This window comes from Oncorhynchus keta, chromosome 7 (genome assembly GCF_023373465.1).
Source record: "Oncorhynchus keta strain PuntledgeMale-10-30-2019 chromosome 7, Oket_V2, whole genome shotgun sequence".
NCBI classification, from domain to species: Eukaryota; Metazoa; Chordata; class Actinopteri; order Salmoniformes; family Salmonidae; genus Oncorhynchus; species Oncorhynchus keta.
This window is the reverse complement of record NC_068427.1, coordinates 18,357,058-18,372,320: the sequence shown is the minus strand read 5'-3', so window position 1 is coordinate 18,372,320 and position 15,263 is coordinate 18,357,058. Positions and strand designations below refer to the sequence as shown.

The 15,263-nt window shown below is 41.0% G+C and overlaps 1 protein-coding gene across 3 annotated transcripts in view; it reads right to left on the bottom strand.

Annotated features, from left to right (window-relative positions):
* Window positions 1–15,263, bottom strand: part of LOC118386114 (tissue factor pathway inhibitor-like) — a 35,025-nt gene that overhangs the window by 5,121 nt on the left and 14,641 nt on the right. For 2 of the 3 annotated variants that reach the window (XM_035773544.2, XM_035773546.2), the window contains exon 2: window positions 3,730–3,933. In XM_035773544.2, coding sequence (XP_035629437.1) covers window positions 3,730–3,933 — 204 coding nt within the window. The remainder of the gene's footprint in view (window positions 1–3,729; window positions 3,934–15,263) is intronic. The other variant, XM_035773545.2, reaches the window with a different exon arrangement.

Below are 15,263 nucleotides of genomic sequence, written 5' to 3'. Positions count from 1 at the left end.
AAAGCTAATTGGAGTCAGTTAACCTGGAGTCCAATCAATGAGACAAGATTGGAGATGTTGGTAAGAGCTGCCTTGCCCTTTAAAAAACACTCACAAACTTTTAGTTTGCTATTCACAAGAAGCATTGCCTGATGTGAACCATGCCTCGAACAAAATAGATCTCAGAAGACCTAAGATTAAGAATTGTGGGCTTGCATGAAGCTGGAAAGGGTTACAAAAGTATCTCTAAAAGCCTTGATGTTCAGTCCATCAGTCCACCAAATATAAGACAAATTGTCTGTAAATGGTGAAAGTTCAGCACAGTTACTACTCTCCCTAGGAGTAGCCGTCCTGCAAAGACGACTGCAAGAGCACATACTCAATGAGGTTAAGAAGAATCCTAGAGTATCAGCTGAAGACTTACAGAAATGTTTAGAACATGCTAACATCTCTGTTGATGAGTCTACGATACGTAAAATACTAAACAAGAATGATGTTTATGGAAGGACACCACGGAAGAAGCCACTGCTATCCAAAAAAACATTGCTGCACATCTGAAGTTTGCAAAAGTACACCTGGATGTTCCACAGCGCTACTGGAAAAATATTCTGTGGACATATTAAACTACAGTTGTGTTGTTTGTAAGGAACAGGATCTGTGGAGAAACCTCATCCCAACTGTAAACTAAGGTGGAGGGAGCATCATGGTTTGGGGCTGCTTTGCTACCTCAGGGCCAGGACAGCTTGCTATCATTGACGGGAAAATGAATTCCCATGTTTATCAAGACATTTTTCAGGAGAATGTAAGGCTATCTGTCCACCAATTGAAGCTCAAAAGAAGTTGGGTGATGCAACAGGAAAACGAACCAAAAAAACAGAAGTAAATCAACAACAGAATGGCTTCAACAGAATTGCGATGCTGTGGCTTGACCCCAAGAGAGCAGTTCACGCCAGATATCCCAACAATACTGCTGAACTGAAATGGTTTTGTAAAGAGGAATGGTCCAAAATTCCTCCTGACCGATGTGCAGGTATGATCCACAATTATAGAAAATGTTTACTTGAGGTTATTGCCGCCAAAGGAGGGTCAACCAGTTATTTAAATAAAAGGGTTCACATACTTTTTACACCCTGCACTGTGAATGTTTACACGGTGTGTTCAATAAAGACATGAAAACATGTAATTGCTGTTTGTGTGTTTAAGCAGACTGTGTTTGTCTATTGTTGTGACCTAGATTTGATCAAATTGTAAGACCAATTTATGCAGAAATCTAGATATTTACAAAGGGTTCACATACTTTCACTGTGTCCTGTTGGAAGGTGAACCTCCGCACCAGTCTGAGGTCCTGAGCGCTCTAGAGCCGGTTTTCATAAAGTATCTCTCTGTACTTTGCTCCGTTCATCTTTCCCTCGATCCCGACTAGTCTCCCAGTCCCTGCCATCACTATGCCCCTGCCATCACTATGCTTCACCGTAGGGATGGTGCCAGGTTTCTTCCAGATGTAGATTAATGAAGAAAAATATATAATTTTATCCATTTTAAAATAAGGCTGTAACGTAACAAAATGTGGAAAAAGGGAAGGGGTCTGAATACTTTCCAAATTCACTGTATATCATTGATGCAATTTCGATGTTTGAGTTGCTTTGTGTATCACCAACTTTGATTGAGAATATATTACTGCAACACTTCTCACTGCATCCAAGTTGCTTGACATAGGCGTTTCAAAGAGCTGTCAGTCAAGGCGAGCTCAAAAATATGAGCTCCCCACCCACGGCCTGTCTTTTCAAACTTCCTGGTAGTTAGCCATGAGAGAAAAAGTAATTTTCAGAATGACTGTTCAGGACCCATAACATTTTAAAGAACGGTTTGTTTACGTTACACCTTTCAAACTGGAACAACCATTTCAGTAAGGGATGCAAAATAATCTAACTGATTGGATCAGTTTAGAAAAGGTATGTTATTCATCTTTATGAAGCATAAGATAAATCAATCAATCAATATACCTGCAAAAACAATTAAAAAAAAAATCTATCTGCAGTAGAGCATGCTAGAAATTAGACAATGATGAGTGTGGTTTTGATTCAACAATGGTTATTAACACCAAGAGTGGGGTTATGTTACACCAATGAGTGGTTTTGGTTCGATGTGCTGTGTATGAGGTTCAGACCCTTGTATTAGAGTAAAACTAGGCCTTCAAAGTAAGGCCTTATGAAACACTTTTGGTATCGTGTTGCATTATATATATATTTTTTTTTTTATATTTTTTTAAATATTTTTTATGATAACGTTCACTTAGGATCTCATTTGGTGAAGTCCATTTGACCCAAAAAGTGATGAATGCAACAACCATGTCTCTGTCACTAACAAATAGACATGGGTGGTAAACTCTACAATAGACTCAAAGGTAAGGCACTCTAGGAAATATTCAAATCGGTTTTACACTAAACCAGCGGTTCCCAACTCCAGTCCTTGATTACTCCTAAGCATACACATTTTTATCGTAGCCCTGGACAAGTACACCTGATTCAACTTGTCAACTTATCCTCAGGCCCTCAACGAGTTGAATCAGGTATGTTTGTCCGGGGATATAACAAAAACGTGTGCTGTTGGGGGTACTCGAGGACCGGAGTTGGAAACCACTGCACTAAGTAGTGTGTTAATTTAACATTGGTTCCAGTGTGTATGTCAGGGTTTCCCAAACTCGGTCGTCAGGACCCCAAGAGGTGCATGTCTTGGTTATTGTCCTAGCACTACACAGCTGATTCAAATAATCAACTAACCATCAGCATTTCATCACTTTAAATCAGCTGTGTAGTGTTAGGGGGGGAAATAGTGATGTTACGGTTGATACCGGAGAGATGAGTCATGCGTCGAAATTACGACATTTGAAGCGGTATCCCGATGCTTATATGACTTCATTAGAAGCATATGATCAATGACATCCAAAGATTCATTTTGTCGAACAACCACCTGATTGGTTTAGTATGGGTTTCGGTAGAAGACAAAAAAGACTGTCCTGCGTGTGCGATGTCATCTATAATAATTTGGCTGTTCTAAATTAATTTCACCAGCAGGTGCCACTAGTGTAAACAATGTTGCTCAAAGCCTCGCGTAATGAACCTATTTGACACAATTGTCTGGAAATGCTCAAGGGCTTCAGGAAGCTCAGTTTCCCCATCACTAGCAAAAACCAAAACTTTCACCCCTTGGGGTCCCGAGGACCGAGTTTGGGAAACGCTGGAATATATGGTCCCACTCTTTCAGTGTTATTTAACACTTGCCAATAGATTTGGCTGATAGTTTAAAAGAAAAACATCCACATTTCTTTGAAATGGCACTGTGCGCATTATGGGAATGTGTTTGTGAGTAAATGTTTTGTCTGACAGTCTTATCAAAGTGAAAACAATGATAGCGTTCCTCCCAAAACCATAAAGCACTAAAACTATATTGCTAATTTTAACATATGATTGGACACTGTGAACTACTTACTATCATTCAATAAAACCTGCATTCCAAAGCAACTACGTCGATGATGTCATTGTGTTTATTGCCTCAAAGATAATGTCTAATCTATTTTGATACATTGGTAACATGGCTGATGATTAAGTTGACCAGGGAACAGAGTAAAGCAAGTACAAACTACAAAAGGTACATATCTGAACAAAATGTGTATGCTTGTTTCAGATTTTTCACATATCAACAGTCACATTTGACCTGCAGAGAAATCAGAGAAAAGGTCCAACAACTCACCAGACACCAGGCACATTCCCTCACAAGCTTCCAAGGTCTCAAAATTGTTGGCGTTGCCTCTGCAGCCACCGAACTCAAAGGACTCGCAGTGGCCTGTGTCAATTTCGAAATAGAAGCGCTCCTTTAACACCTTGCAGGGCCCTTCATCCTTCTTTAGGGCACACAACTCGTGGAAAATGAAGAGCTCGGGCTGGGCTCCATCTGCTATGAAAGGAAGAAAGCCAAAGTTGGCATACAGCCATGCACAGATATACAGAATCCCATGGAAATGCTCTGGTGTAATTTAGGTCATCGCTGTGCTTTAACCTGAGGCTTTGGACTAGGTTAGAACTTATCTCTGGTACATTCCAAATGACTCCAATTTTAGTAGTTCAAGACCCCTCGCTGCGTTCGGATAAATTATTTGACATTACAGCCTCGCTGGTAACAGTCCTGAATAGAATTCAACATGTACAGAATTCTCAAGAAATGCACCTAATTAGACGGACTTCCAGTAAGTGCACTCAACAACAAAACCCTAAACAGTATAGCTGTGACTTTCACGGTGATCTTTAAATGCATTCCACCAAACGCATATACCATGTGTTCTACAAGACATGGGAACAGATGACTTGGAATAGTATCAAAACACTGTAGCATCTTCACAGCAAGCCATCAAGATGTTAAATCACCATCTCAGTCTGGGGCTAGATTCAGCCCGCTGTGAAAGTACCGTTCCTTCAGATCAGGGATGGGAGGGGGTTGAGTGACAGCCTGCTTTCCAGTGGTTGGATCACTTAACTTTCAACATCCTGATCTTCATCTGCCAAAAGGGACTGGGTTTTCCTTTTCCACACATTGTAGATCAGGTTAGTTGACCCCTCTGTTTGCTTATGGCTGCCTTCTATCATATACAGGTGGTCACACATATAATGATTCAAACAACTGCAACGTGACAATCAAGATCTTTCTTATATCGAAACTTGTCAAACATCAACAGTCATCCAGCGTGTGTCGCTTTGTTTGTGAGGGTTTGATAGCAAAACACCCTGACAACTATTAATTGCTGCGGGATTCCCTGCCCAGCAACACCTGCAGACTCCACAACCCCACCATTTTGCTCAGGCCCCAGCCAGCCCACAGCAGGTCAGCTGTCTTAACAAATACCCTCTCGCCAGCCTGCTGATAATGAGAACACAGGCGTGGCATTCCAATCTGCCACCTCTTCCCCGGATACAATTCCTTCTTGTAACGAGGCCGGAAACACTAATCAAAAATGCAAACCTCTGGGTTTATGGCGGTTCGTTTTAGCAGGGGAGATTAAATGTTTTTAGAGTATGACTCCAGATATTTTTATTTACATTCCTTTGTCCGGGCAGATAACCAGAGAGAGAAGAGGCCCTTCCAGGGGATAATTACACAGCAGGCAGGCAATCCACATTCTGTCTTCGTCTCTGTACCACTAGGCCCTCTTTGGCTGTGTAAACATGCATCTGTCCTTAAGAATCCCTGAACAAACTGCACAGGGCAATAACGACAAGTTCATGCCTGGTCTTTTCCTCACAGCCCACACAGCACCACCCTGGGTGCAACAGGAGTCACTTCGCTTGTCAGTCCTAAGATCTTTGAAAAGTAAAAGAGGGGAAAAAGTGACTGCTCATTTGTTCCACCGTGCTTCTTTTAAGTGGAAACTGGGAAAACAGCTTGTTTTTTCAAAGATGTGTAATAAGCGAGGAGAAGTCTTCCCAAAGAGGAAAGAGAAAACAGCATGTTCCTATTGATTTTATCTGCCTGGTGAGGCCAAAAGAAATAATGTACAACAGACAGTGTGTATTTCCTTCACTTATTGTCCAATGTCCAGCCGTGCTAATGTGGGCCATCCAAAAATACAACACACCTAGAGACAACCGTATCGCCTCAAATGTTGGGCAACTAAAAACTTGATCTGAATAAAAAAGAAAATCATTGTTATTGCACCAGAGACTATTTTCCATAAAAATGTGATCTTAGAAACTTGAAAAAAAGTTAGCCTCGGTGCACAGTAACTGTAAACAAATTGTGTTCTACCTAATCAAGCTATTCATTATTTGAAATAACACAGAATTGGACATATCGTGAAAATCAAGTGAAACTTCACCAAAAGACCTCATTTGACAGTACAGTGCATACATACGTTATTTTTCAGACCCCTTCTCATTTCTCCCCTTCCACCCTCCCTCCCTATCAAAGTATGTCTGCATCTCAAGACAAGACCAATGTGCCCTTGCACTGAATGCCAATGAGTTGGGACTATTTATGTTCATCTTCCCACAATACATAAAAAAAAGCCTGGTTGATGCCAACCAATAGATCAGCTTTTTCAGCTCACCCCAATACATGTACTGTAGAGCCTGGCACAAAATGTACCAACGCATTTTTGGCCTCTTCATTTGGATAATGAGCTGAATTACTCAACACTGGTGGTGTGCCTAACTTCTTGGTAATGAAGAAAATGGGCAGGTTGACCCGAGTAGAGGCTCAGTCGTAGCTTGTTTAGAGAAATGTCAGGGGGAAGGCAGCGTTACTTTCATTGAGATAGGAGACTTGACATTTGTCAGGCCTGAAAAACAAACATCATTCAAAATCAACAATGTGAGGGCATACTATATTATAACCCCATAACATGATACATTGAAGAAGACAAATTGGATTGGTTTAAAAGGTGTGTCCAAGTGACTGTTCCAAGTAGTTCCAAGTCCAAGTTAGTCACCATTATCAAAACAAAATGAATCGTGTGGATGAAGATAAGTCTAACTGTAATATCAAGAAGTAAGGGTAGGTCAACTGATAGTAACATGAGTCAGCGATTATGTCACCCTTATGACAGAGGGTTCAAGTGTCAACACCATTTATTTATGTGACCAAATGTTGCAAGAGAGGTTTTCATCCTAGTCATAAGGTAGGCTAAGTTGGGTGTGATCACTGTAATGACAGTATATAAAGTAAAGGGCACATGATCCCTGGCTGTGCAAACTGACTTGGGACTCAACCTCATGTGGGATATGACTTAAAGCCTAAAAAGATACCAGAGCAACAGGCCATGTTAATTTCCAATGAAATATGAATTTCCAAGATGGGGTAGTTTGGTTCTGCTTTCCCTGTAAGGTTGAGAGAGAGAAGAGAGAGAGTGAGAGAGACCATGAAGTAGTGAGAGAAAGACAGAAATGGGCAGAGGAGAGGCAGGAAGAGAGGCTCAGAAATAAATAGGTGACAAGCACCATTCAACTATGAATCAGAGTATTAGAAAAGGAAGATGATACAGAATGATACAAGGAGATTGATAGATAACGGTGATGACAGAACACGAGTCATGGGTCCTTGAGAAAATCTCACACAAATTAAAGGATACCTTTCAGAGGCGACTAATTATGACCTCATAATCACAAGCATCCTGTGGTTGCTATAGAAGAAGGCTTATCTCACTTGACATTAGAGATAAAATATGCCTCAAGCACTTTCCAAACGAGATCCCCCCCAAAAAACAGATCAAAGCAGCCTGGGTGAAGTGTTTTCTACATGGAGTACACTGTTACCACTTCCATTGATATTAAGTGCTTGGCTCTCCAAGAGACTTTCAGAAAAGCAAGGTTCATTAGCAGACACCTTAGTGACCTCTAACTTCAACCCATTCATTTTTGTCTTGTTTGCTGGAACTGCAAGCAAAGCCTTGCTTAATTTTCTAGAAATCTACAATGAAAACCATTATATTTTTCATGTATTAGTGTTGCTCAGACAGTTTCTCTCTCTTCCATAGGGACAACTAGGGATGCAATAACAGACGCATATGTTGTAACCACTTCGCTCAATAACTTATCCCAATTGACCGATTTGGGCTTGAGTTTGGATTCAATATAGGTTGTCTTTAGTGCAACTGCTCTACCATGATATGGCATCTCCAGAAACATCCCTTGACAAGAGGCAGAAAGAGTGATTTGCGGCATCGCTGTCAAGGATGACCAGTGTGCAGCCCAAAGGAAGGGACTTGGATGACACTCGTCGACGTGGCGCCAGAGGAAATGGCAGCAGTTTTACGGGCGCCCAACTAATTGTGCTATGTTTTGTACATATTTTTCCGGCAACCGTATCTTACGGCAAAAAAAGAGCTTCTGGATATCAGAACAGCGATCACTCAACAAGATTTTACAAAGATTTTTCTTCAACAAGCAACAAACATCCTCCAAACACCCGACAGGGCAGATATCCACGTTATTTGCAAGAGGAAGTGACGCAGGTACAGAGGACAGAGCCAGGTGCCTGGTCAGGACCTGAAAAAGGCGAGTGGAAAAGCTGCCGTTACCGTCAATACTACTCGCCAACGTGCAATCATTGGACAATAAACTAGACGAGGTACGATCACGAATATCCTACTAACGGGACATCAAAAACTGTAATATTTTATGTTTCAGGGAATCGTGGCTGAATGATGACATGGATATTCAGCTAGCGGGATATATGCTGCACCGGCAAGATAGAACAGCACACTCCGGTAAGACAAGGGGGGCGGTCTGTGCATATTTGTAAACAACAGCTGGTGCACGAAATCTAAGGAAGTCTCTAGATTTTGCTCACCTGAAGTAGAGTATATTGTGATAAATTGCAGGCCACATACTTGCCAAGAGAGTTTTCAGCTATACTTTTCGTGGCTGTTTATTTACCACCACAGACAGATGCTGGCACTAAGTCTGCAATCAGCCAGCTGTATAAGGAAATAAGCAAACAGGAAACCACTCACCCAGAGGCGGCTCTCCTAGTGGCCACAGACTTTAATGCAGGGAAACTTAAATCAGTTAAACCAAATTTCCATCAACATGTTAAATGTGCAATCAGAGGGAAAAAAATTCTATATCACCTGTACTCCACACACAGAGACGCGTACAAAGCTCTCCCTCACCCTTCATTTGGTAAATCCAACAACAACTGTATCCTCCTGATCCCTTCTTACAAGGGACACATTGTTTGCAGAAAGCGCACAACCTAGGCTGAAGAGAGTAGGGAATCATGGTACCATCTAAATCGCTGTGAAATATATTTTCAATAATAAAGCATTATTGTTTTTTACAGCTGTTTTATGCTGTAAAATTATATTTGTTGTTATTCAAAATATATTTCACAAGGATGTATATGGTACAATGATACAACTTTTTTTTTAAAATTACAATGCAAAAACTCTAAAATACCCTATGTGTAGCACCTTTAAGCTTGGTATAGTTAGCAAAGTTATTATCTGTATACTGTATACATATAATTGACCACTTTCCTTTCATAACACTATTTAATTGGAATATGTGTGTGGGGAAAATCATTATTGGTTTCATGGTGGTATCGTCATGGGGATTATAGTTGTGTTTTCACAAAACAAGAGAACACAAAGCTTGTATACTGTATGCACACAGGAGACCTTGAGCAATCAGCAGAGTAATCACCTCTTTGTACTTGTTTGTGTTTGTTTGTTCAAAAAGGTCTCCCATCTGCCAAGTGAGTCTGAGAGGGACTATCGTGGGACCTCTACATTGTAACAGTAGTTTTAGCGGTTAGCTCTGCTAGCACATCCAAGGACATCCCTTAAATGATTTAAACCCTCTTTAATACTACACATTAAACCCTTTGAATTTAACAACTTAAGAAAAAGGTGCTAAATAGACACAGCTATTTAGCCTGAGTTACAACAAGAAAAAGTTACAAAGAAGCTGAAACAAGTGTACAAGCGACACCTGAAGTAAAAGAGCAAGCCAAAAGTGCAGCTTACAGTCTCTAAAGTAAACCAATGTATACTTGAGGTTACTATGATGTTATAGTGCTGATTTTGGACTGCAATATCTGAAGTACAAAGCAAACAAGTCAGATGCACCTGAAATATCTGAGCGTTTCAAAGACACAATTCACTATCCAGTATCCATGCAAAAATGGTTTCTGCCAAACCAACGAGTCCATCCTTGAAGAGGATGTGATTTTACTGTAGAAGCAATGGAATAGATAGGAAACCAAAAAGAGCTTTGTCTGATGTCACCCATAGACCGATCCACACTGTAAGTGCGCTCTTGATTAAATGGTAAGATCAATATGTACTTATTTTCTGCAGAGCAGGTTATCAACATTCAAACAATAGAAATGAGAAAAAAGGGACTCCACATTCAATATACAGTTGAAGTCGGAAGTTTACATACACTTAGGTTGGAGTCATTAAAACTCCTTTTTCAACAACTCCACAAATTTCTTGTTAACAAACTATAGTTTTGGCAAGTCGGTTAGGACATCTACTTTGCGCATGACACAAGTAATTCTTCCAACAATTGTTTACAGACAGATTATTTCACTTATAATTCACTGTAATACAATTCCAGGGGGTCAGAACTTTACATAGACTAAATTGACTGTGCCTTTAAACAGATTGGAAAATTCCAGAAAAATATGTCATGGCTTTAGAAGCTTCTGATAGGCTAATTGACATAATTTGAGTCAAATGGAGGTGTACCTGTGGATGTATTTCAAGGCCTACCTTCAAACTCTGTGCCTCTTTGCTTGATATCATGGGAAATGCTGGAGGAGACAGTTACAAAAGTGTCTATATCCACAGTAAAACGAGTCCTATGTCGACATAACCTGAAAGGCCGCTCAGCAAGGAAGAAGCCACTGCGGTTTGCAACTGCACATGGGGACAAAGATCGTACTTTATGGAGAAATATCCTCTGGTCTGATGAAACAAAAATAGAACTGTCTGGCCATAATGACCATCGTTATGTTTGGAGGAAAAAGGGGGAGGCTTGCAAGCCGAAGAACACCATCCCAAACGTGAAGCACGAGGTTGGCAGCATCATGTTGTGGGGGTGCTTTGCTGCAGGAGGGACTGGTGCACTTTACAAAATTGATGGCATCACGAGACAGGAAAACTATGTGGATATATTGAAGCAACATCTCAAGACATCAGTCAGGAAGTTAAAGCTTGGTCGCAAATGGGTCTTCCAAATGGACAATGACCCCAAGCATACATACAAAGTTGTGGCAAAATGGTTTAAGGACAACAAAGTCATGGTATTGAAGTGGCCATCACAAACTGACCAAAATCCTATAGAAGATTTGTGGGCAGAACTGAAAAAGTGTGTGCTAGCAAGGAGGCCTACAAACCTGACTCAGTTACACCAGCTCTGTCAGGAAGAATGGGCCAAAATTCACCCAACTTATTGTTGGAAGCTTGTGGAAGGCTACCCAAAATGTTTGACCCAAGTTAAAACATTTAAAGGCAATGCTACCAAATACTAATTGAGTGTAGGTAATCGTCTGACCAACTGCGAATGTGATGAAAGAAATAAAAGCTGAAATAAATCACTCTACTAATATTCTGACATTTCACATTCTTAAAATAAAGTGGTGATCCTAACTGACCTAAAACAGGGAATTTTTACTTGGATTAAATGTCAGGAATTGTGAAAAACTGAGTTTAAATGTATTTGGCTAAGGTGTTTGCAAACTTCCGACTTCTACTGTATATACAAAAGGTATGTGGACACCCCTTCAAATTAGTGGATTTGGCGATTTCACCCACACCCGTTGCTGACAGGTGTATAAAAATCGAGCACACCGCCATGTAATCTATATTGACAAACATTGGCAGTAGAATGGCCTTACTGAAGAGCTCAATGACTTTCAATGTGGCAACGTCATAGGAAACCACCTTTCCAACAAGTTAGTTTGTCAAACTTCTGCCTTGATAGAGCTGCCCCGGTCAACTGTAAGTGCTGTTATTGTGAAGTGGAAATGGCTAGGAGTACCAACTGCTCAGCCGCGATGTGGTAGGCCACACAACCGGTACCACCAAGTATTGAATCATGTAGCGTGTAAAAATCATCTGTTCCCAGTTGCAAAACTCATTACCGAGTTCCAAACTGCCTCTGGAAGCAACGTCAGCACAATAACTGTTCGTCAGGAGCTTCATGAAATGGGTTTCGTTGGCAGAGCAGCCGCACACAAGCCTCAGATCACCAAGCGCAATGCCAAGCGTCGGCTGGAGTGGGGTAAAGTTCACCGCCTATGGACTCTGGAGCAGTGGAAACGCGTTCCCTGGAGTGATGAATCACACTTCGCCATCTGGCAGTCCGATGGACGAATCTGTGTTTGGCGGATGCCAGAAGAACGCTACCTGCCCGAATACATAGTGCCAACTGTAAAGTTTGGTGGAGGAAGATTAATGGTCTGGGGCTGTTTTTCATGGTTCGGCTAGGCCCCTTAGTTCCAGTGAGGGGAAATCTTAACACTACAACATACAATGACATTCTAGACGACTCTGTGCTTCCAACTTTGTGGCAACAGTTTGGAGAAGGTCCTTTCCTGTTTCTGCATGACAATACCCCCTGCACAAATCGAGGTCCATACAGAAATGGTTTGTCAGGATCGTTGTGGAAGAAATTGACTGGCCTGTGTCGTGACGTCATGTTGTAAAATGTCTCACAGCGTGAAAATAATAATAATGGCACGCGTCTCTTTGTGCGGATGGCTGAGCTCGTGCGGATGTTTTGTGATGGAAAAGACTGCTCTACTTTTTCGATTGATAGCCGTCTTGGACAAATATATGCACTCTCAAAACTAATGCTCGAGCCTGAATGGAAGCAAGTCCCCACAGCAATGTTCCAATGTTTTATAACACACTTTTTTCAAAACTGTAAACGCAACTCACTGCTTTACACTCAGTTTGTAAAATAATTACACACTTCTAGCAAAACTGTAAACATTGGTCTCTACATTGCTACACTATTTCGCCAATTGCCTTTCCATATTGACACATTTAAAAACACTTTTAGATAATGAGTTCACTTACAAATCAGAGCTTGAGCACACTATAAATAGGCCACAGGTAAACATTTGGTTTGGACAACAATGGAGGCCAATACTGGACAGAGAGTAAGAGGGGTGAGAACTAGAGGAGGACGAGGAAGTGAAGAAGTAAGAGGAGGAGGAGAAGGAAGAGGTGAAGTGGAGGCAGGGTAGCCTGGTTAAAGTGTTGGACTAGTAACTGAAAGTTTGCAAGTTCGAATCCCTGAGCTGACAAGGTAAAAATCTGTTGTTCTGCCCCTGAACAGGCAGTTAACCCACTGTTCCTAGACAGTAATTGAAAATAAGAATTTGTTCTTAACTGACTTGCCTCGTAAAATAAAGGTTAAAAAAAGTAGGACGTGGGAGAAGGGGGAGACAGGAACACAATAACTGATGAAATCAGAGTGACTGTGGTTGACCATTTTGACAACCACAGGATGAGCAACGGGTTCAACCAAATCTGAGCAAGCTATACTGATGCAGGTATCATCCAGATGTTACGAAAAGAGAACCGGTAAGTAACTTTAAGTTCTGAAGTTTTACTGGTACAGTAATATGTACTGTAATTTCATAATGAGAAGAATCTATCACTAAAACAATTCAAATATTTTTACAGAACCTCAAGAAAACCAGTTCTGGTGAAAGAGGTTGACTGTTCACCCCAGAGCAGGAGACCCACATTGTAAATATGTTCATTGAAAATAACTGCAGACTCAGAGAAGTGCAGGACCACATAATGGCAGATAACACCATATTCCAAAACGTCAAGAGTGAGTCTCTCTGCACTGTCTCGTCTACTGAAACACAATAGAATTAGGATGAAGCAGCTGTAGTTTCCCTTTCGAAAGAAACTCCAACCGTGTAAAACAACCGAGATATGAATATGTGCAGGTAAGCTATACTATCCTATCATTGGTACTGGATCTGCAAGTGTATGGTGCTACATTCATATTGACTGATCCCTGTCTTTTCGTACTGTGCTACATTGTTGTCTTGTCTCTTTCAGAGAGTCACGGAGCTAGAAGCAGATGCAGTGCATCATGAGCTAATATATGTGGGCGAGGCAGGTTTCAACCTTGCAAAAACAAGGGGCTGCAGCAGAAATATCATCGGACACCGTGCCATCATCGAAGTACCGGGACAAGATGGTGGCAAGATAACAATGTGTGCGGCTATTAGTCAAAACGGAGTCCTTCACCATCATGCAATCCTAGGCCCATACAACACTGCACACATTTATGTACAACAGACTAATCCCTAATGACCAGGGGCCAGAGCAGCCCAGGTACGTTATCATCTGGGACAATGTTAGTTTACACCGGGCTGCTGTGGTCCGCAATTGGTTTACAGGTCACCTACTTTTCATCGCACTCAATCTCCCCCATATTCTCCGTTCTTGAATCCTATTGACGAATTCTTCTCTGCATGGTGTTGGAAGGTGTATGATCGCCAGCCCCACCAACGCATACCCCTTCCACAGGCAATGGAGGAGGCTTGTGGAGACATGGATCAGGGGTCATGTCAGGCCTGGATACGGCACTCCAGGCCATACTTTCCACGCTGCCTAGCTCAAGACATCGCTTGTGATGTGGATGAATTCTTATGGCCAGACCCACAAAGGCGAGATGTAGTCTAAATGTTTTCTGTTCTTTTTTTTCTAGCACAAATGTTTTTGTTTTCTTCTACTGCGCTTTTGTTGTTTGAGGAGTGTTACAACATTTTGAGAAACAAAATATATAACTTTTTCCCCTTATTTGTATTGATAGTGTGTTATGTTCAGAATACACATCCATACTATACTCATTTGGACACCTGTGTGTAAGTGTGTTTACTACATGTATGACAACACTTTATTGCAAACTGCTCTGCACTGCACACAGAAAAAACTAAAGAAACAAGTATTTTTCATTTATACTATCTGTGCGTAGTTGGTGCTTCATGTGCTTATTCAAATGATGGTTTGTGTGTACTGTATTGACGCAAAAACACTATTTTTAATATTTTTAAAGAGTGAAGAGTTTTGTTGTTTGCAAGAATTGTTTGCTTTTGCACGAGGTGTATAATGTTTTTCTGGTTTGGTTTAAGTATTTGTGGTTAGTGTGCTGAGTTTTGCAAAATAGCCTATAGTTTCAAAGATCGCGCCTACGCAACTGTAATGCCTTTTATTTTGGAATGAGATGTTCAACGAGCAGGTGTCCATATACTTTTAGTCATGTAGTGTATCTTGTTAGCAGTGAACTGAACTGCTTTGGAACTCAGAACTGCATTCAATACTATTCCTTAGATGGATAAACACGACACAATGCCAAGATTAGAGAACATACTTGTTTTTCTATATTAACACATACTGAAACTGAATGGAATTCCACAATGAGTATGATTTGCCCAGCTTCAGAACACCAAAATTATATTTAAAGTACATCTTTTTCATGCTCCCATATAAAAAATATGGCATACACACGCACCCACACCTTTAAGAGTACCTCTGCGCTCCATCGCAATGTCAGTCTAATTACTGTTACTGAGGTCCCCACAGAGGTGATTAGCAGAATCCAATATGACAATATAGCATGCCCTTTCCCTGCACATTCCTCACCCACTACTCATCCCTTTCAGTTGCTAAATATTGAAAGATATGCTTAAGCAGGTGAAAAGTATATTTTTTCAGGGTAGATTCAGATTCCTTTTCTGTTTTGAAGAAACAGAAAACC